The sequence below is a fragment of the Clinocottus analis genome, unplaced genomic scaffold (genome assembly GCF_023055335.1).
Source record: "Clinocottus analis isolate CAN_PGR_092001 unplaced genomic scaffold, fCliAna1.0.p SCAF_3, whole genome shotgun sequence".
Classification (NCBI taxonomy): domain Eukaryota; kingdom Metazoa; phylum Chordata; class Actinopteri; order Perciformes; family Cottidae; genus Clinocottus; species Clinocottus analis.
Window position 1 is genome coordinate 3,339,866 of NW_027176042.1, and position 22,332 is coordinate 3,362,197.

The 22,332-nt window shown below is 41.2% G+C and overlaps 1 protein-coding gene across 1 annotated transcript in view; it reads right to left on the bottom strand.

The window, feature by feature from the left end:
- Positions 1-22,332, bottom strand: part of cntn2 (contactin 2) — a 54,119-nt gene that overhangs the window by 26,178 nt on the left and 5,609 nt on the right. The window contains exon 2 of the mRNA XM_068593443.1: positions 4,661-4,810. Coding sequence (XP_068449544.1) covers positions 4,661-4,721 — 61 coding nt within the window. The 5' untranslated portion in view covers positions 4,722-4,810. The remainder of the gene's footprint in view (positions 1-4,660; positions 4,811-22,332) is intronic.

Here is a 22,332-nt window from a genome sequence, read left to right on the forward strand (position 1 = left end):
GGTGGAGGAGGGCAGGAGGGAAGGAAGAGAATAAATCTGTCCATCCCTGAGCTGTTTATCTACTCGACACAATTACTGTGACCCAGTGCATTGTGGTCTGATGATGGCAGTCCAACTAGTTCCTCGCCGCTGGGGCTTTTTGTCAATACATTCTTCAATTCCTTCCACAATTCCCCTCAGCACAGAGGAAAACACTGGATCTTGATTAGTTCAGAATACCCACGTCGGTTTACCAAACAGCGTAAACAATCCCTCTGGCGTGTAGCCCAAAATTCAACACGACAATCATATATTCCCATCCAAATGTAACAGAAGTTGTTCAACACGTGTCTGAAAAGTGCAAAAGAAGATATTGTAAATCATCATCCAACGTCTTGTTAAATGTAAATGTCTCTGGGCGAGTCAAGAAAACAAACTTACTGCAAAAGAGAATCTATGACTCTGGCAGTGGTGGGAAGTACTATTACTCCAGTACTGAACTAAAGTACAGTTGAGAGATAGTTGTACTTTACCTGGCAATATCCACTTTGTTGTATTTTAAACTTCTATGTGTGCTTCACTATGTTCTATTGAAAACTATTGTACTGTACTTAACTACATTTAAGTTGACAGGTAAAGTTAGACATCAGGTGACACCCTCAACATTACTGCCTTTCAGAGGTTTCAGTGAAAGTATTGATATAATCCATTGGTACCAACGTTAGCTCGTCGGCTAAATCCGGCTAGGACACTCGCGGCCAGATGCAACTTTACAACCACAAATTAGAGACCTAGACCATACAAAGGACGTGTGGCTTTCCTAGCTATATTGACAAGAAGGGGGTTTCTGGACAGGTCCCTCAACAGAAGTGCTTGTTTTCCAATCACCGAAAAATCCGCTGCCCCCTAGTGGCCAAACCAGTTTATTATTGCAGCTTTAATTACAAGGTGCAGTATTGTAGTAGGAGTCTACTACTACTACTGGGGTCCATACAGTGTGTATATGTAAGTTCTTGCTGCGTTTGAGCTAACTCCCGTCTGGAGGTCCAGGGGTCAAAACAGTGTGTAGGAACCACACTAAATGTTTCTGTACGTTAGAAGAAAGAAATGCACGTAGGCCAAAAGATATTCATATTTATAAAACATTGTGTTTGCCTGCCAATGAGCTATTTCCTTTCCTAAATCTGAAATCGACCTGTAAGAGTGAGCAGCTGGTTCAGCCTCGCATCCCTTCATAACCATATGCAAAAACAATGCAAAGCACCTCGTGAATGTTGATGCATAGAGATGAGCTGCTGCTCAGTGGGTCTTTATGATGAATCCCAGACTACAGAGAGGAAGAACACTCCTCCTCCCCTAATTATTCCATTCATCTACCAGTCTCATTGTAGGATATCATTCAAACAAGAGAAAGTTTGACAGGTGAACACCATTAATTTATTCATATAATTTTTCTTGTGGCGTTATGATTACGGTTTATAATGCGGAAATGGAGTGACAGTCACCATGGTTACTCCTTTGCTCCAGTGAGCTCTGATACATTAGATAGCTGTTTACAGTCCGTGTACAGTATGCTGGATCTGTCACTTTGGATTACATCATAAATTAATTAATAAAGTTGTGTTCACTGAAGCGATTTCACTCACACTTTATAAAAACTGGCATTGCTCTGTTCTGCATTTCTTTGATGCTAGTTGACATTATCTGACATTATACTAAATTCATCAGCTGACCACGAGTCTCGGGAGATCGGTCTCTGCTCTGCGCTGAGGAACGCTGATGAAATATCAAGCAAAACTTGATTGGAGGTTTGAGTTGGTTCCTATTTTTTGTAATATAAATATGCTTATAGATATGGCTCACGAGTACAAGCATCAAAGGGTTTGATTGTTTGTGATGAAGAGAATCTATAAGTGCAAAGTAACGTGAGATATAAAGTGAAATGAAATGTGAGAGGCATCATTACGGCTGTAATGATGCCTCTCACATTTCATTTCTACAGTCCGGCATCAGTTCACCCCCTCACCATTTGCGTGTGTCTCCTAAATGTTCGTACATGGGTCACAGTTTCCGTCAGGTTTGTTTCTATACGTGTTGCGTGGGAAGTGGCGTCCGCCTCTTTCAGGCCCCGGCTTCATGAGCCCCCTGTTCACACACATTATACCTTTCAGTCAAAGAGCTGAATGCTTATTTCACCACTGAACATCTTTCACATCTGACAACTTTCTAGTACAAAACATTTCGATGCGGCTTCAAACCTAATATTGCATTCATGTCCTCACATATTCAGTAGAATCCTCGGTCAACAAACAGCGCACGCTGTCTGTTTGTCATTGTGTATGATTCGGTTTGTTCTTACTCGGGGGGTCTGGCGAAGTGGAGCCATGGCGCAGAGGGTGGCAGTACTCTAATGCTGTGTTTATGCTGCAGGTAACGAAAGTCAATGAAAAAGAACATCTTTGCTTTTTCAGAAAACATGTTTCCGTCAGCCTTCAGAAGATCTTTTCTTTATCCGTGCACAGACTTTTCTTAGCCAGCGTGGATTAAATATGTAGGCATGTTTTTTAATGAAGCATTTCCAGTTATCTTTGCTCTATTTTCTTCTATTGCACTATTTAATGGAAACCTTCCATCCCTCAATTCAAGGCTTAAGAGCAGGAAACATTTCACCTGGCTGTTTGTTTGAGGGCCAAGACAATGTGTGTGCAGAGTGGTGTTACTCCCTATCCAGTATATAGCTTTATCGCTGCACACACAAACTCACACGTACACACACACACACACACACACACACACACACACACAGACGTATATGTGGTGCAGTGACTCACTTCCTTGCGAGTTCATATTTTAGTTGTACACTATGTCACCTCAGCAGTTTAGCTTCATGATGGCTGCAGCTGCATTCTGGAGAATACATTTTGAGGTTTATTTAGCTGCAGTCGAGTGCAGCGGCTCAAGTTGTGCACACATTCAATCAAACAGTGTGGACAGATGAAAACTTTTCATGTGTGTGCACCTGTTATTCAGCTCAGCACTGATGATGCTGATGATGATAAAGAACTTTTTTTTTTTTTACGTGTGCTGTGTTTGGGGGGACTGAGCCTCACACTGGCAGAGCTGGTTCATTCCAACAGAAGCTACAGCCAATCACCATCTCCCTGTACCATTCATCAAACCGGTGCAACGCCGCGCCAATTGAATCCTCTCCCCCGACTGTGTAAAACAACAACGATGAAATTTCAATTCAACCCATAAGTCCCAAAACGAGCCGCAACTAACACTAGTAACTCGCTCTCCATCTCTCTCACACTTAAACTCAGGCGAAAGCAAAACTGAGGGAAAGTATTTTTGTATTTTTTACAGCAATAATAGAAGTATTTTTTTCAACTCATCATTAGGAAGTAAATGTTGATTGCACAGTGTAGTGGCTGTAGAATAATGACACCATCTGAGTTTGGAGAGGTTCCCTGTAAGCCTGGACATCAATATTCAGTTATGAGTCTATTTACAGCACAGAGAAAGAGGACAGACCTTGAGTTGTGTCTATGCTGATGAAGATAATAACATAGTAACATGAAGCCTCCATAGTCCATGCCATGCTACAGCTACACTCCTTCTGTCCTTACCTTTCATAATAAAAGCCCTTGACAGACATCACTGCTTACCAGAGCACAATTTGGTAAGGAAAAAGCTTCAAGTAGCTATCCACACGTAGTGGAGATGGTAATGATAATGTTACTGTGTACTGTGGGAACTCTACCTGTTAACAAAGGAGTGAAAGAAGGCCAAGAGGGAGAGTGAAACGTTCTTTATATGAAGCTAGATCACAGTGACAAAACCTGCCTACGTATTAATACCACTGGTACTTTTAGTGTGCTGTTGTGCCTTCTTCTTCTGCAGTGGTTCAACAGCAACCCTCTGGACCACGAGCGCTACCAGCAGAATGAACCAATGAACCAACTGCTACTTAGCATAACAACAGTGTTTTTTTATTATTTGGTTCAAATTTGTACTAAATTTGAGTCAATTTCTTAAGTGCATTTTAGCATTCGGATACATCAGACTGTGTTTTAATTGATTCAAATGAATTATATGTTCTGACTGAGTTTAATCTGTTGAATGTGCTGACTAGCTCATCAGCTATCTATCAGCAGCCAGCAAACTGACATCAGAAGACATTCTCTCGCTGGTGGATGATGATTGGGTAATTTTTTCAGCAGGCTGAGGTGTAAAACAAGACACAGGGCGATGATTGTAGATAAGAAGGAGACGCAGAAAGCTAATCTGGGTCTCACTTCAAAGGCTGACACTCTCTGTCGTGTTGAGACAACTTCTGTTCTCTGGCTGTTAGTCTCACCGTCAGCCAATGACAGAACAAATAGAAACACAAAATAACCCGATGGCTATATGCGCAGGATTCATCCGTCTGCATAGAGAAGTCAGCGTCATATTGACTGGAACATGCACCACCAGGAGGTCATTTACAGAGCAGATGCTGTAGCAGTCTGCTGTCAGCCCTCATTATCTCCCTCTGTTACATTAGTGTCGATGTTAGCTTTCATGTGCTGTTCTATCCTGCTTCCACAATGATCACAGCTCCAAAAGAACCAGCTTATTTTGTTACATTTTGTCAAATCAATGTGCCGACATGACTTGTGTGCATTAAAGAGGAACTTACCGACAGCCTCCTTCAGGAGTGCTGAGCTGAGGACCAGCAGGCACAGCAGGCGCTCCATCATTTGGATCCAGCTGGATTACAACAGGATTGTAAAGGGATCAGGAGCAGATGGGATCAACACCTGATCACCAAGAGGTGTTCAATCTGGGCCTGTGAAGGAAAAAAAGAACATTACTTACATGACAGCTATAGTAGCTCCAGTGAATTCATTAAGCATTGTTTGCTTAAAATGTTTTTATTGAAGTTGACTTCCGATCCATTAAACCCAGGTATCAGCCTGAAGAGTGAAGCCAATGCTTCAGGGGACAACTCCTTTGCTCTTTTCTGGAAGATCATTTTAGTTTTTAGCCTGTTTTTTGCATCGAAATCGGCGTCACAAAATGTAAGCTAGCTAATGCTAGTATTAGCTGGTAACTAAGTATTTGCTACGCTAACAGTACTCAGGCCCACTTATTGCCTGAGCTCCACCCCCTCGTCCAGATATGGTCACTTCTGCCACCAAGACAAGATGTTTGTAGTCACAAATTTGGCATATTGTCCGTGGCGCACAATATGCCAAATTTGTGACTACAAACCCGCCGGCCACAAACCAACGTCCAACGCCACGGTGAAGTCCTCGACCTCTTTTACACTATGCTAATCTATGATAAAACCTCTTGGTCCTTGGTCCTGACAGTCAAACTTTGCTTGTAACAACAGTGTTCGTAGTAATGTACACATGTTCTGAAAACATTCTATTATTCATCATTCGTCATGTTGGGATTGCATCCTGTCTCCCTTTGGGGGATGACAACATTTCTAAAGGTTTCCACTCATGTGTTTGCTTTGTAAATAAATCATGATAATCAAATGTTTTCGGACAGCATCACCAGCATCAGAGCACCCTTGTGTATTCATAGATCGGTTCAACTTCAGCTACATCTTTTTACCCACAACACCACCCCCACATATGGTCTTGCTGCTGCAAGTCACATTTAAAAGGGTCGTGTCAGTGGCTAAAAGCTTTGTGGAAACCTCAGATCATTTTAACTGCAGTTACTACCTTTATCTTTGCCTCAACACAGCCCTGTCTCCCACAGGCTGCGTCAGGTAAAAGGAAAATACAAAAAGCCATTCAACTCCTTTTGACACGTGGAGGTGGAGGTTGACTGACACAGTCAGTCACTAAGTTCTTGAGTCATTAAGTCAAAGTCAGCTTTATTGTCACTTAGTCATTAGTGTCATTAGTGTTCTGTTCTGAGGCGCTACGCTCATTCAAATTCTTGCAAAGAACACTATTGTATCTGTTGGTGCTGTGCTCCAAACTTTTTCATGTTGCAGATCCAGAGACAGCCGTGGATGGAGGCCATATGTCTGGAAACATTGACTGTGTTTCTTCAAATGGGGCACGAAGGAACACTTTGCGCTCAAGTGTGAATTTGTTGTAATTTAGTGGTCAAAGGTCCCTCTGACCTCACAAAACACATTTTTGGCCATCACTCAAGAACTGATATGCTAATTATGGCAATTCCATATCAATGTTTAGACAGACATGAGTGCAAACTGCATGCTAACATGTTAAAAATAGTAAAAAAAAGAGTTGATTTAAGTGAATACATTTGGAGACAATGTTTTGACTTTGACCTGTAATTTCGCCTACGGCACAAAGCCCCTTGTGTGTCTGTCACTATAATACAAAACAATCGACTCCTCTAATTCAATGGACGTAAACCTTTCAACACAACAATGTGCTTTAAAACAGAGGAGGTGGATTTAATGGCCTGTTTCAAAATGTTGACGTGAACTACGTGTTTCAATGCTGCGTGGCTCTTCGCTGCTACTGAAATGCTCAGCTCATTTACATCAGAGCTGAAAACATTGTTGGTTACTGCGGCTTTACAACAAATTAGAAACATAACAAATTTTACCCTGTAACTCTTTATCTGTTTGCTTTTTATTGCTTTTTAAATTGCAGTTTTAATCTGTACTTATTTGCTTGTTCTCTCTTTAAGTTTTATGGGCTTTTTAAATGTAATTGTGTTTAATTAATATATCTCTACACTCCTATAAAGCACTTTTGAATTGCCTCGTTTCTGAATGCTGCTCTATAAATAAAAATGCCTCCCAAAGACGGTATTGTTTCTATGAGTTATTGTTTCATCATGGATAGTGAGTGTAGCGATTTAAGAATTGAGTGTCTCAGAGACTTGGTGGCCACATACTGTAGTTCTGAATAATTAAAGCAGACCCGTGTGTATTGCATCAACACCAAACACTACTCATGCACACTGTGCAGAGGGACGGGTTGGCTACAGAGAGACAGGGGAATCAAAACATCAGAGAGAATGGAAGATAAGGAGTGCACGAGAGGAGGAAAGTGGAGCGACGCAGGAACTCCAACTGACCAACTGAGTACATATCCAAGGCAGGAAACACACTCAATGTTTTTGCTGTAGTAAAAGTGTGACGGTCAGCTGCTCACTGACGTCTGTAGGATGTCGGGCACATCTGCGAACATGAGCTGGCAACAACTTAACACTCTTAATTTCACACTATGAAACTATTCAAACTTCTGTTTTCAGACACATGCGACTATCCAGAGATGTCCCCCAGGAAGCATCCTCTGGTTTTTGTTGAGTGAAGCCAATGCTGAAGTGGCTTGAAGCTGAATTCTCTCTACTACCCACCAGGGGGCGACTACTCTGGTTGTATAGAAGTCTATGAGAAAATGACTCTACTTCTCTCAGTAAACATTGCAAACATGAGTGTATGGTCTCAATCTCTAGTTTAAAGTCTTCTTCAATACAACATAATGTTGATTTAGTAAATTATGGTCCATTTGGAGTCAAATAGACCATAAAGCTGAGTATGCTTCAGGGCGGGGCTATAGTGATTGACAAGTCTCTAACAGAGACGGTGTCTCTACATCAGTCTTCCACATGTCAAACGTGGTCTATGTTCATTGGCTGGAAAAACAGCAATGTGGCAACGGCCATAATCGCATGCTGTACCGAACTCAAGGCTTCAAAGCGTCTACAAACCAATGGAGGGCGTCTTCATGACTACGTCCACTTCTTATAGACAAGCTATGATCTCGCTATGTTTTTCACTTTTTAGTTTGAAGAGAATTGTCTTAATGATAGATTGTATTGGAGCTACGTATCAATTGTCATGGAGTCCAGAGGGTTTATCCTAAAGACTGTGGAAATCCACTGACTCCTCTCAGACCATCACATGGTCACTGGACACACTGACAGCCAACGTGTCCAATGTTTTGGTTTATCCATAAATATATGGATAAATAAATAAAAATACATTTTTGGTCTTCTATTCAAAGACCATTACAACCTCACAGAGCCCGTCGCACTCCTGTAGACGAGCTTTGTTCAAATGCAGAGTCAAGCTTAGCACTAGTTCACTTTCATTTTCATATTCAATTTATTTTGAAGAGGAAATCATAGACCTGAAAGAAAAGTACACGAAAAAAAAAAAAGTGTTTGTTTGTCTATCCATATGTATACATTTCTCTCTGTCACATGACATATTTTACAGTACACTGATCAATAATTGGTGAGAGAACACCACTACATGGGGAGATAAATTTAATAAGCTAAATATTACATATATATGTATTGTACACCCTGAAGCAAAATGTGAACATATTTGACGCTGCTGTGTTAATTATTTTGTTGAAGGGAGACAGTTCCCCTCATGGTCAGCTTTTCAGCAGCAAGACCTCGCTGAAAAGAAATCAAAAAACTAAATTGTTTTCCTCCTTAAATCCTGTTAAACTGTACAAATGGTACAATCTTCTGAAACGCTGCAGCATGGAGCTGCGATTGGACCGGCAGTGGACCTTGTGAGTAACGGAAGTGTGGGTCCTTGTGGGTCCTTGTGGGTCCTTGTGGGTCTATTTTCCACTCAGGAGTTAAGTCTGTTAAAGGACATTCGAAGACAGCAGCAGAAAAGGTCAAAGGGGCTCCTCGCGTTGACAGCAAAACCGCAGACACACACACACACACACACACACACACAAACACACACTCTGTCCTCCACCACAATGCGTCTCTCTCCCACCTTCACACTCCATAAAAGAGAAAAAACGCCCAAGGCTGGGGGTCTTTGAGGGCTATGTGGACATCTGCCGATGGAGTGCACGGTCCCTTCAAGGACCACACACACACACACACACACACACATCGTGGAGCGTGTGTGCGTGTGTGTTAATTTAGGGACAAAATATTTGATGTCAAACGTTGACATTTAAATAAACAGAGGCCATGTTCTGCTACATTCCAAATGCGCAAATTAGGCCTGCCTAATATTGGAAAAAATATTGAACATTAAAAAGAAAACAAGTTAAGCTCCTCCCCAAATATATTTAATATTTTATGAGTGTGAAATATGTCTCGAGCAGTACCATACTGTGATCCTGTACTGGTCCTGCTGTACTCCTGTCTCTACTGTAGTAGTACACTGACTGTCGAGGAGTACCTCATACAACCTCACTTCTAAACACCAAAACTATCAGACGATTCCCAAAAGAAGAACTGTGTTTATTTGTAGACGATGAGGCACAGCATGTTGGTGCACAAAGGCAGCTGTGAGCACAACTGGAAAGGTTTCTTGTGTGCATGAAAATAGTCAATGTGTCTAATTAGGCAGAAAATTGTAGAGCTACATAGCAAACGTATTTTTAGTGCGTTTTAGTGACAGAAGACATAACATGATTAGTTTTTATCCAAAGCATTTGGACTGCCGGTGAGGGGCAGTAGTCTGTACGCTGTGACTGGAGAGCACAGTTCTTCCTTACAACCTAAATGCGTCTCATTCTTCTAGGTGGTCAAATATTTAGCCGTTTATCTCACTTTCATGGACTTTACAATGCAAGTACTGGATCCCGCTGTGTCGCGTTGCAGAGAAATGTCCATCGGCCTCACTCATACGTCCTCTCTCTGCTGCGCTATGTTTACGCCTGGATTTCAATTCCCGATAATCATTAATCGTATAAGTTAACAATGTTTTCGAATAGGTCTCTGTGATTTCTAAACGTCTTTCTCAAAGCGCTACTAAAACGGTCCATCTGTGGTGATGGACACACTTTAAAGTGTCTTAAAAACGTGCTACGTTGTAATAAAACATACATCACAAAGCCTTATGAACCCTGCACAGCTTCATACCTAATGAAAGCTCTACAGCTGCTCTCTGTGATTCATGTTCCTGGGTGGGAATCAGTTGCACAGGCAGACGATACTCTGACACTCACATTAAACCTTAAATGATGTGAAGTGATGGATCCTGTAAGATTCATGAATATGCTAATCTTTTCTGCATCACACCTGCTGTATGTAAGTGTGTAAACATACACGCATAAATGACAAGCAAATAGATGACGGAGAGAATGAAATGACCCATCAGGACAGCTCCTGTCAGAACAGATGATCATACATTAGGCAGGAGGGAGAGGAGGATGACGGAAACTGTCAGAGCAATTATTGTTGTTTATTTATTTTTCTGGTAATCTAATTACATTTTCTTATTCTGTAATTTAACACCAAACATCACTTCAATTTAAGGTCAAGCTATGAGACGGGGAGCATTTCTGTTGCTTAAGCAGGAACCGCTCAGTATGTGGATTTAAATGGCTCTTTTTATGACGATTCTTATTATCAGGGGATTATATGCGAAATAAAACACAAGCATAACTTTAGATCCTTCTAAATACTACACACTTTAAAAAAAAAAAAAGAACCACCTATGATCAGGCTTTTGGGAAACACTTGTGAAGCTTAAGAAAGGTTCATATCGTGGTTGTAAGGCTCATCCCCCAATTAGACTGGGTTTCTTGTATAAGTGTTGTAGAAGAAGTATAATTAACTCAGAAGGACAAATGGAACCCGCCGGTGTGGATCAACAGCTCACTTCTTCATGGTGATGAATCGGTTTTGTTATCTTTTTAGGAAAGTGTCCTATATCTGTAATAAATTAATCTCGGGGAAGAAATATCTGATCAAACGATATGAACTCAGATCTTTTCTTGAGAGGTCACTGAAAACCAGCACATCGTAAAAAGCACTCAAACGCCAAGTGTTCAGAGCAGCACGCACGTTCTCTCTCACACACACGCACACACACACACACACACACACACACACACACACACACACACACGGGCGTTCAGAACATTGTGGCGGTTTCGTTCCACCCCGCTGTGTTAAAGGCTCCATTAGCACGCTCAGTTAGCTGAGCAGCAGACTCTAATCCCCCAGATTGATGTGTTTAAGGTGCATCTCTCGGTGGTGAGCTGTGTGTGTGTATTAGCTCGTATATCATCCCCTCCGTGACTGTGATGCAAGGCCTCTGAGTTGCATCACCGTTGCCTGACCCACTTGAATGGAAAAACAACAACATTGATGAGAGAAGCTCTGATGACATCACACAGAGGGATTTTAACTTTACTCCATACTCCATGATGCTCTGTATATCTAATATATGGGCCATTCTACCAAATTGGTTCAAAGTCAGGTTGGGAATGTAAAAAAATATACCAAAACATATGGTAACGTTTTGGTAGTGACATAATCATTTCTGTTTTGGTAGTGAAAATTCGAGCTAATGTTGAGCACAACTAAAGAATGCTAGCAGGTGGATGGCTCGCATTCACATGTCTGAAGAGGTGCACACACATAAAAACATAAAACTTAACATAAAACCGCTCAAAGTTTAGTTAATTGAAGAAAAGATGCGTTCCGGTAGTGACAATTCTTAAGGGTACACGCTGATTTTTAGACTTTGGAATCCCATTTATATCAAAATTATGGGATGTAGCTCCTGGGCGTTCAGCCGTGAGGGACAGAGATGTCGTGTCACTGCCTGGTCAGACGTGCAGGGCTGAAAACCAGCCTCAGCTAATGGACTGAAACTCTTGTGTTTCGTAGTGACATGAAAACGGGGGACATGATTTTTTGGGTATAGTTTTTTTAATTAAACCCATGATAAATCTAAATCTTACAACTTCTGTTTGAATCTAATCATACAGATCTTTGAACTCACACCATTGAAAAAAATCGTTGAAATTGTTTTAAGTGTCTTTTACAGACATTTTAATTTAGAGGTCAGGGTTGAGGACAGCTACTTCCAATAGAAAGTACCCTAGAAATGATGATTTTGTTTATATGTAGCTTATCAGTTTCTAATTTAATGCCTAGGGTTTAAATAGACCATAACACATTCTTACTAAATATCGATGTTTGAATACTTAATTGTTGTGTTAAATAGTTTTTCTTGTTGGGGGACAGCACTTTGCACGAATCCGGTAGAATGGCCCATATATCTAAAGAGAACTACTACCAAAGGACTTCTTCTCATTTTCTTCATTTAATATGAATACCTGTTCATTTATGTAATATGAATACCTGGTTGGTCTATTTGCCCATCATTGTATGTGTTTAGAGAATAGAAGCACGGGGCGCCAGAGTTCAATATCTGCTGTACAGCACTGTTGTGTGAAGGCCTCCTCTGGTAAAGCAGAAGAGAAATACTTGGCATTTGAAAAGTACGACTGGAAGGATTATTTTGCATTCAGACCGAATGTGGGTTCTGACCCCACCTTGAGCTTTCTGTCTGTGTGAGAATATTAAAATACTCCATCTGGAAATACAAACAGTTACCCGGTGCATACTCAACAATCGTAATGTTGAAATTGAAAGATCAGTGAGTGTGTATCTGTATTTAATTTCTTCTTCTGATATGTGCACCATTCAGCCAAATGACACACCATTACTGCCAAGACCATTTTGTTCTTTTTTTAAGTATCAACTGGCTGGTATTTGACAAAAATGTCCCATGAGTTAAGACGGTCTGGGGGACACTGTAAGGAGACTTTAAAGGAGGGTCCTTTACTCGCTAACTTTGAACCAATTTGTTGTGCAATCAGCTCTGCTGTAACACGTTAGAAGTCGTCTTGTACCAGAATTTGGTCGTGAGACTCCAATCTTGATTGGTAACGGCAGGACCAGACAACAAGAGGGCTGCTGCTGCAGTTGCAGAGAGCTCATTGGCACAATGGTCTGATTGCGTTACTTTGTACTGTGTTGCAGTCTTCCTGTTTAGACGTGGTCCTTCCTTACTGTCGCTTTAACCTCACATCTTTTTTTTTAGGTCATTTCCTTGCTTGCTTTTACAGCTTTTTACCGCTGTTTATCATTGAAGTCCTCGCAAAATGACCTGACTGCGATCTCTCGGCCTGGTTGGTAGTACACGTCACATGGCACTGAGCCCTCCTTACACCAATGTATTTTTAATCGGTGCTGAGTCAAGAGAGTGCTGTGTGTCAGTGCAGTGCTGCTTGACCTTACTCTGGCGTTTAGCACCAACGTCTTCCTGATCAATACACTTCCGACATCGTCTCAGAGCGGCTCTACTACTCTACTATTTATCAGCGTCAGTGGATGAGGTTCTCACTGGAGTCAGTGATCCTGCAACACACACCGAGGACCGAGGACTCGCTCTGTCCTCACTGGGATTCTTCTCGGTGAATACCGCGGACGCCGCAAAAGGTTCAGCATGTTTTAGGAAAACTATACAAAAGTTATTTCCCCTGTGTGAACCGCCTCCAGTCTTCAGAGAGGGGGAGACGCAATGAATGGTGCAGATGGAGATGATGGAGCGTGTGTTTAATCTCTAATGTCCTATTGTGGGTTTCGCAAAGAAACAAAAACTGGTCTTTGCTTTAGTTACGTTTTCAACAGCGAAAATTACATCTAAGGATGCCAGTTTTGCTGTTTTGTATTTTTTATATTGTACATTTCGCAGTGTTTCGGCTTGAATATTCAGCTGCATTCAGCTGGAGGCTGATATTGTCACAATGTTAACAACCAATCTGTGTTTAAATTCCTACGCGCAGAGCTACATTATGATGCGTTCAGGCTCTGTTCAGAGAAAAGAAGTATTGGGCCAAGGTAAATTATAATGTTTTCGTAATGTGTCCACGTAACCTGGTAAAATGTACCGGTAGTGTTGAGAAACTTGAATAAATCCAGTAATTTTGATGTTTTCATAACATAAATATATTAGAGATGAATTATGAGCTGTTATCAGTAGCTCTACGCAGATTATTATACATCATTAAAATGAATGACAATGACTAATGACAAGATTATTTTTTATCCATTGAAATTCAATCTTTTATTTGTTTATTATTCATATTATATTTTTCTAAAGAAAAAAAACTTTCAATAACTAAATAAAAGGATAACACGCATAACTGTTGATGGTTTACAAGAGAAGAGAAGTTGAAATGATGTGTTTGGATGTCGTAGACCAGCTGCTGTCATCAAACAACAAAAAGATCTGTATCTTTTAATATGGATCATCAACGACAGGCATTGAGAATACCCGTCAACAAAAACATAATTAGGGATAAAAGTTACATTTGCTCCATTTTTTCTTTTGTGCTGATCTGATCCGTGAGTTTTACGATCCGTTTAAAAATAATTGAAAGGATTAGAATCTCGTCAGCCTAAAACTCAATTGCACCATGCCAACAAAACAGTACCATGAAATGTGAAAAGGAAATTAAACCACCAAGCAGATCAAGCATCTAATTAGCCCTCCAGGGTAACGCCTCCTCCCACCCAGTGTACACCTGCCCCCACCCCAACCTTCTCTTCCTGCAAGTTAGGCATAAATTGAGCGACCACATACCGGGAAAAACACAATTACTGCGGCATTAACGGATGGAAAGAATGAGCCGTCATACCGGGACGGGCTGAACTGTTGTCTAATGAGGAGTCCTGAGCCGGCACCCAGAGGAAAAGATAAACATCTCCATGCTGCACCCTGAACCAGCTATTAGTTCCCCATCCTCTCGCAGGGAGAGCAGGATGACTTCACGCACACTGAAGATGACATCACCAGGACACACAGCAATCATCTGTGTGTGTGTCCGATTATTACAGAACAACAGAGAGTCTGTGAGCCCCGTTCGCCACCTCTGGCCCTGTTGAACAGAGAACCATTTACTGAAGCACAATGATGGATACGCGCACGCAGTGACCACTGCAGCAGCAGCCTCAGAACACTCTCTAATCACAGTCACTTGACTTGAGAGCAGAAGTGAGTTGACATATGAAGAGGTTATTTGTCCTCTCTGCCTGTCTCCTACAAGGACTCATGTAAAAGGACACACCTCCTGGGGCCGATTGTCAATCTGTATTGGATCCGGTCAATTCAAACACCATACTAATCAAATCCATGGTTTACCGAGCTGAAACGTACAACCTCAAATATTGGAGGTGTGAATCTTCACTGGCAAAATGATACAGAAATTGCAGATTATTCCATTATGATAATTTCGGTAATAGTTTATTTGCTGACTCTGGTTCCAGTCCGTGGTACATGTAACTACGGGAATCAGTGACCTGATGTCAAAATGGTAGCTTAAAGCTACAGTTGGTAACTTTAACAAAAAAAAGGTTTTATCATATTTATCCCGATCATACGCATGTATGTATATATGTATGTATGTATATATATATATATATATATATATATATATATATTCTTTTGGTGTATAATTTGACAGTTTTGAGACGGATATTCCGGTATATAAAAGGTTAAATAAAGAACGAGGTTCCCTTGTCATACTCGGCAAATATGAATTAAGATCCTTTTGTATAACCTATTTCTCTTCTAATTGTTTTCATGAACAGTGGTGAGATGAGAAAGTACTGTAATTCATTCTTTGTTAAAGTTACCGATTGCAGCTTTAATTGTTACTTTTTTCTATGTTGGGTCGACGCTTGTTTCTTTTTTCAAAAAGCCTAAAGGATACAGAATGAAATGAACTAAATTAGGATTGAATCAAGAAACATGTGAATACGTTAACAAGGAAACTGTAAGAACCTGACCGAGGTCTCAAGGAAAACTTTTACTGCTTGAGTTCTGTGAACACTATTAAGGATGGTAAACACAAAAAACCTAATAATTAAACAAACGTTTATAAACCCAAACACTCACACAAACACAAATCCACACGTGGGGCTACACTTTCTCCTTACTGCTTTACTGCATTGTTCTACTTGCTTCCTGGCTGAAGGACAAACTCCACAGTCCCAGTGTGTGAGTGTGTGATTATGTGTATTGGCAGATGTGAGGTTTCGTGGCCTATAACCACCGGATGTGTGACCTCTGACCTCCGATGTAAGTGCTGCCTCTCAGTAATCACCACCACCTCCTCTGGCTGCTCTGACTTCCAGCTGACCTCAGGTCAGAGGAGGTTGTTGGCTTGAATAAGGTCAGCAGGGCAGACAGGACTGCTCACGGACAGCTCGGCTGTTGAAGTTCTGAAGTGAACCCCTCTTTTATTTATTAAATATCCAAAGTCCAAAAAGTAACCCAATCCTTTTGAGTGACATATATTTGGTCCTACTTTTAGACAAAACAATTGGACTGAAGATAAAAAGTGGACACTGTGACATCACTCATTGGTTTGTGAATTCAAGTTTTGAAGCCTCGAGTAGCCATCTTGGTTGTTTTTTTATGGTTGTTGTTTTTTTTAGCCAAAAGTGAGAGTGGGCGGAGCTAAGTACAACAAATGCAGGATAAAACATTTACAGATGATCAAACCGTGACAATTAACTTTCATGGACTGAAAAGAGGTGAAAGTTTGGAGACGAAAACACAAACAACTCCAAGATAGGAAAACACTGTGGTAGTAAATTGTCAATCACGAGGTAGCCCCGCCTTAAAGCCCTGTTTTATGGTCTATTTGACAGTAACTTGACCATAATTTACGAGATGAACATCATGCTGTATTATCAGAAGACTTGAAAGATTGAGACCATAAACTCATGTTTACAATGTTTACTGAGGGAATAAATCAAGAGAGAAGTCATTTTGCAAGTTTAAGGTACTTCAGCACTTCTGTCCTTGAACGCTCCTGTATGCTTCTCTTTATGCACAAAACCACTATTGGCTTCTGTCAACAGAGTGAAACTGCCCATAACTTGAGTGAGCTTTGGAAGCAGAAGACCCTGAGATGACTGTTTCTGTACATCTTAAATTAGTTGCCAGGTTTGCAGTGCCAGCTGATTTCCACCGGTTTGTGGCTTTCACAGAAAATGATGACTGCCCAAATACAGTGCGGCGAAATGGAATTGTGCAGTCTCGTACGGAGGCTATTCTAGTGGATCTGATTAAAGTCACTGAGCGATTGTACACAAAGTCACGCAGTGGAGGAGGGGCCAAGCCACTTAGAATTTTATAAACCATCAACACATTTGTAAATATTCCAAAGTTCGCAAAGCTCAGAATTTTACAGTGATGATAATCCAGTGGCTTTTTGGTAAATATAGCTATCTAGAAGGAGAGGGGTTTTCTGGAGAGGACACACACAAACACGGGTCAACAGGGACAGGAACACAGAAATAGAGAGCTCCTTGGTAAGCAGATTTTTGGCTGCCATATTGATTCAAGATAGTTTTGTATCTGTGGCTGTATGTCGACGTAGCATTATCTTTGACTCGCTTTCAGTAAATCTTTAAACTCCTAGTGTATTTCTGCATCAAAATGCATGCGGAGCTGCGCTGGCATTGTACAGCCCTCCTAGAATGCCACTGATACTGTACACTATCAAAACAAAAGGGCTATTAACTCCAAATGGATTTTTATAATACTGCCAGTGATGATTCCGCTTATCTCTGAACCCCCCTCTGTGTCCAACCAGCCAACATTAAAATAGATAGGCCCCGCCCACACTTTCCGTCGAGAGGCACCCAGGCTCTCCCGGGATCCAGACCCAGACACCGTGACTGCTAAAGTCAGGCATCGGCGCCGCCGGAGTCTCAGCGGAGAATCAGCCCTGGTAACATTGGTCTGTCTATCCCAGCTCATCTGTCACACACTGCACACAAGCAGTGTCAAGAGAGACGGAGCGAGGAGATGACAGACAGGGACCAGGAGGTGAAAGCTGGGGTTACACTAAAAGTATGGAGTCCATATTAGCCTATCAGAACAATCCGGATCCTAAACCCAGTGTTTAGCCAAGCATTGTGGACTCGTCTGTGCCGGTTGCTCTGTTTTACTTTCTACAGTTCGAATCCAACAAGATTTGACAAATAAGATGACTGAGAGGGCACGTTAACTAAAGGTTTGCTTTATCTATGTTTGGGCATTTTCATGCACTTGGATTTGTTTTATACAAAGTATACATGATCCATGAGTATACATGAGTTTTTTCCATTTGTTCCATGAGTTTGTTGCCTTTTCAAGTTCCATGAGTTCATGGAAGTTCCATGAGTTTGTTCCATGAGTTGGAACTCATTGTTGCCGCTGCATAATTTGCACTGACATAGTTTGAGAAGCTCAGACACTATAGGACCATTAAGACGCTTCATTTGACCTCCAATGGCGCACTGCATGGATCAGATCTGAGATACCAACATCACAAAACCAGTCGTTTTCGAGATAGAATTATAACTTATTAGTTTTTAGAGTTTTTGTGTTTCATACATACGGTTCGGTACTCAGCAAACTCCAAAAGTGTTGCAGAGTGCATTCTCCAAGAAAGAAAGGATTCAAGCAATAATCCCCATACATGTCACCCCAAGAAACTTTGATTCTCACCATATTCAGCATCACAGTTCCTTCTGAGTGTTGGGTTTCAGGCTTGCACTGCTCCACTTGTAACCACCCATTCATTCACTTCAATGAGATCCACTGACTGCTGTCAAGCGGTGCCGAAATAGCAGTCACTACGCCTTCCCAAAGTTTGGCTTGAGTCCTCTTTACAGCTCCGTGTTTGGACCAAAATGTCAAGGTTTGTGACAGGAGCCATGATGTGTCAAGATTGGGAAGACTTCTGAGAAATGGCAGAAACAAATGGCAGGGATGGCTGTGGGTTCATGTTTGTATCATATATGATATCTGCTGTGTGCGGATGTGTTGTGTTTGCTGTTCAGACTTAAAGCTTGCACACCGATTCAATCTAGCCCAGTGCCCGTGTGGAATGGCTCACAGCCTGATTCCCGGAGCGTGGGTGGCTATATTTACATAAAGCGGAGTTATTAATGATTTCAGGTCAGACAGTGTTGGCTCAGTGAGAAAGTAATTTTGCGTACGATTACACAGACATCAAACGGTGAAGATCTAAATTGCAGCTTTATTACTAAGTCAGGATGACGTCTTATTATACCTCATAAATTGCAAGTGTAAAAATGCTGAAATGAATGAGGCTCCATATGGGAAATATAAACCATTTTTTGGTTATAGGATACGGTGCATCACTAGAACACAATATTTATGGTTTGTTAACAATGAGTTAACTATCACAATAATTTCCATATCAACTCATCGTACGATATACCGTGTTATGGACACAACCGCGACCATTTTTATGTCATCAACTTATCGTACGATATATGGACATGACCTCAATGGTTTTGACGTTATTAACTTAATGTACGAGATATGAATATTACCTCAATATTGTTTTACATTATCGACTCATCGTACAAGATATGGATCTGACCTTGATAGTTTGTACGTTATAGACTTATAGTACAATCTATGGTACATGACCTCAATATTTTGGACGTTATCGACTTATCGTACGATATATGGGCATGACCTCAATAGTTTTTATGTTATCGACTCATCGTACCATATATGGATATGACCTTCATCATTTTTACGTTTTCGACTCATCAAACGATCTATGGACATGAACTCAATAGTTTTTACGTTATCGACTTATTGCACGATATAAGGACATGACCTCGATCATTTTTGGTAGGCCTTTATTTTGCACGTTGTGTTTACATGTGTTTGTCAAGAGCATTTTAGCTAAAATGATTCCAGACTGAACAGCAGGAATAGTACAGTGGGTCGGTGTGTTGTAGGCTGAAGACCTGACTAAGCATTTGGTGCCAACTTCCAGAGCTGTACTATTTGTTAGTCTGAGTGGTGGAAACACTTCGGTTCTCATTAGGGCCTGATGTTCCTGACTCAGCCTTTGTCGTATGAGCACTTTTGTCAGATTTGTGGTTATTTGTGGTTATGTGGTCCATCTAGTTACATCCTGCCCCAATGCAGTTAGGTGACACATAGTGTTGCTGAATCCAGCAGCACAAAAGAGTCAAAGGAGACGTCTCTTTGATCAGCAGCAGGGGAATGAACGATAGGCCATGTGATACTAAAGAGATATTAAGTACTAAGCCTAAAAGAATAAATTAAGTATAAGTAACCTCCTGTGAACAGAGACATGCAGACGCACAGACTACCTGTGCGGCTCCAACTTCAGCAAAAGGACTGAAATGGATCAAATTGGACGTTTGAGTCATTTTTTCTCCCCAGGACTGGTCTTGTTTTACACCTACACTCATATTACCCTTACCCTGAGAGTAACACAACACCAGCGTTTTATGTGCCAGGATTCTCAAACTGTGCTTTGATTTCGGTGAACACTTGAAAACCTTGGGTTTACGGTTTATTACAATGATCAATACAAATTTGCTTTGCCATTCTAGAAGAAAATGTGAAATGTTACTCATTTTTACCTTTAAACTGTCCCAGCTCATAATGTTGAACCTGAAATCCGCAATCAAGCCTCATCAATACATCATCCTGGCCGACCAGTCAGCTGACTTTAGCTTAATATATGTTTTGCTGGAGTTCAGATGTAATTTACTGAAGCGATGAAGTTCCATCGTGGTGCCATCGACTGCCGGTCAGGTAAAATGCAACGCGACAAACCTGATCAGTATTCCACAACAGCAGTTTAGCCAGAGCCTCTCCAAACAGAAGGAATTTTAGAGGAGCAGGGTAGACTAACCTTTAACCTCTGGTTATCTACAGAGAGCAGGATGCTACTACTCACTTAAGCCTTGTATTGTCAGTGGGCTGGCGCTAGCTTACCTGACATTATCTGTGCACTAGCTCCTGGTGCTGTCCTGCTATTAGCAGTCTGCAGCATGTTCCCCAGCAGAGCGCTTCACTGACTTTTAATTTGGACTCAGAGTGTTGGAAGGCTTCTATCTACAGCCTCAACACTTCCCAGACACCAGGAGGCTTCCAGCAAGTCATCCCTGACTCTGAGAAACACACATCTGCATGACAAAGTGTTCATATGCGCTCTCACCGTATAACAAGCGTCTTCTTTTTTTGCATGACTGGGCCTTTTATAATAGTTTATGGTTGCTTATTTTCTAGTCAGGAGTAAATAGAACCATTAAAAAACAAACATTTAATTGTCATCGTAATTATACTGAAGGCTTTAATTACTGGAGGGTTTGCTTGGACCCACTAAATTATAGAAAGTATGAATAAATCAGAATGCATGAAACAGTTGCATAATGTAAACACTTCATATTGTAGAAACAGCGACTTAGTAAAGAACAAGAACTTCAAAATAAAGTTAGATTTGCCAACAACTTTCTCTTCAAAACTACATATTTTAAGATTATTGTAAAACAGGTGTGTTGTTGGTGTTGCTCTACACTGAGCTGGAGAGCAGACCCACATCCCAATTCCTCACTACCTCCATGAGATTCAGAAGATGCATTTACTGACCAGTGAAAAGTGTGTTAACTTTCTAATTCCTACGATTCCCTTCTGTGACAGCTGAGGTCCACTGCAGCTTTTAGACACTTTGGATCTGAAGTTATTGTTGGCTTCAACACACCGTCAAATGAAAAAACGGGCACTGAAGTACCCAGCCACCAGCTGATCTCAAAGCATAGTTGACAAATGAAAAAAGACACAAAAGTGGAACTTGACTTTGGAATTTCAGATGCCAGCAGTTGACACTTCCCTTGCAGATGTGCTCCCAGATCAGCAATCAGGACGCTTTCTCTGAGCAGAACAAAGCATTCCTCCTCTAAGCAGCTCCATATCTCCACATCTATCCGCCGCAGAGGTTCATCAGTCATGACGGGCCGCTGCGGCTCAAACCTCTCTGAGATGGAGGGCCTGACCTTTCTGGTCTCGCCCGGTATGAAAGCACAAAGAGCTGCAGAACATGCTGGGCACGCTCACAGGGATCTCCGATGAGGGCGGGAGATGGGGTCTGAGCGAAGGCCACCGCTCCTCTCCGGCTCAAAGCGTGTCGCATAGGAGCTGGAGAGTCTGGTCCATTCAACTGGTAGCCTTGGTGGAGACGTGGAGACTGCATTGATGCAATGAGGGAATAATAATAATAAAAGGACTAATGTCGGCACTTAGCTATCTTGGTTAGTCCTAAGATCGAGTCACCATCTCCAGATAACCGATTTGTAATGAAATAATAACAATTAATAATACACCATAGCCCCAGGGTTGTTTGTGCCACGCACCATACACAGACATAAAGCCAATGTAGCCAACGCACAGCAACGGGGACGGGTGTGAGACAGAGCGTGTTCATGTCCTTTTTTATACATAATTGAACTAACTCAGTTCTGTTAGTTATTACTTTTTTGATTTGTGAACAAAGAAGTTTTCTGAATTTGCTCTTTTGATTTACCGAATATGATTTTACGGGGCAAACATTTCCACAAGAATTTATATTTACGACCTGTGATGAGTAAATAATACAATCATTTTAACTGTAGTAAGTTTTGTCTCAAAGATTCAATAATAATAATTATCATAAATATCATAAATTATGTGAAATTTCTAAGTTGAAGTCAAAAAAACTTCCAATTTACTTGAGGGAG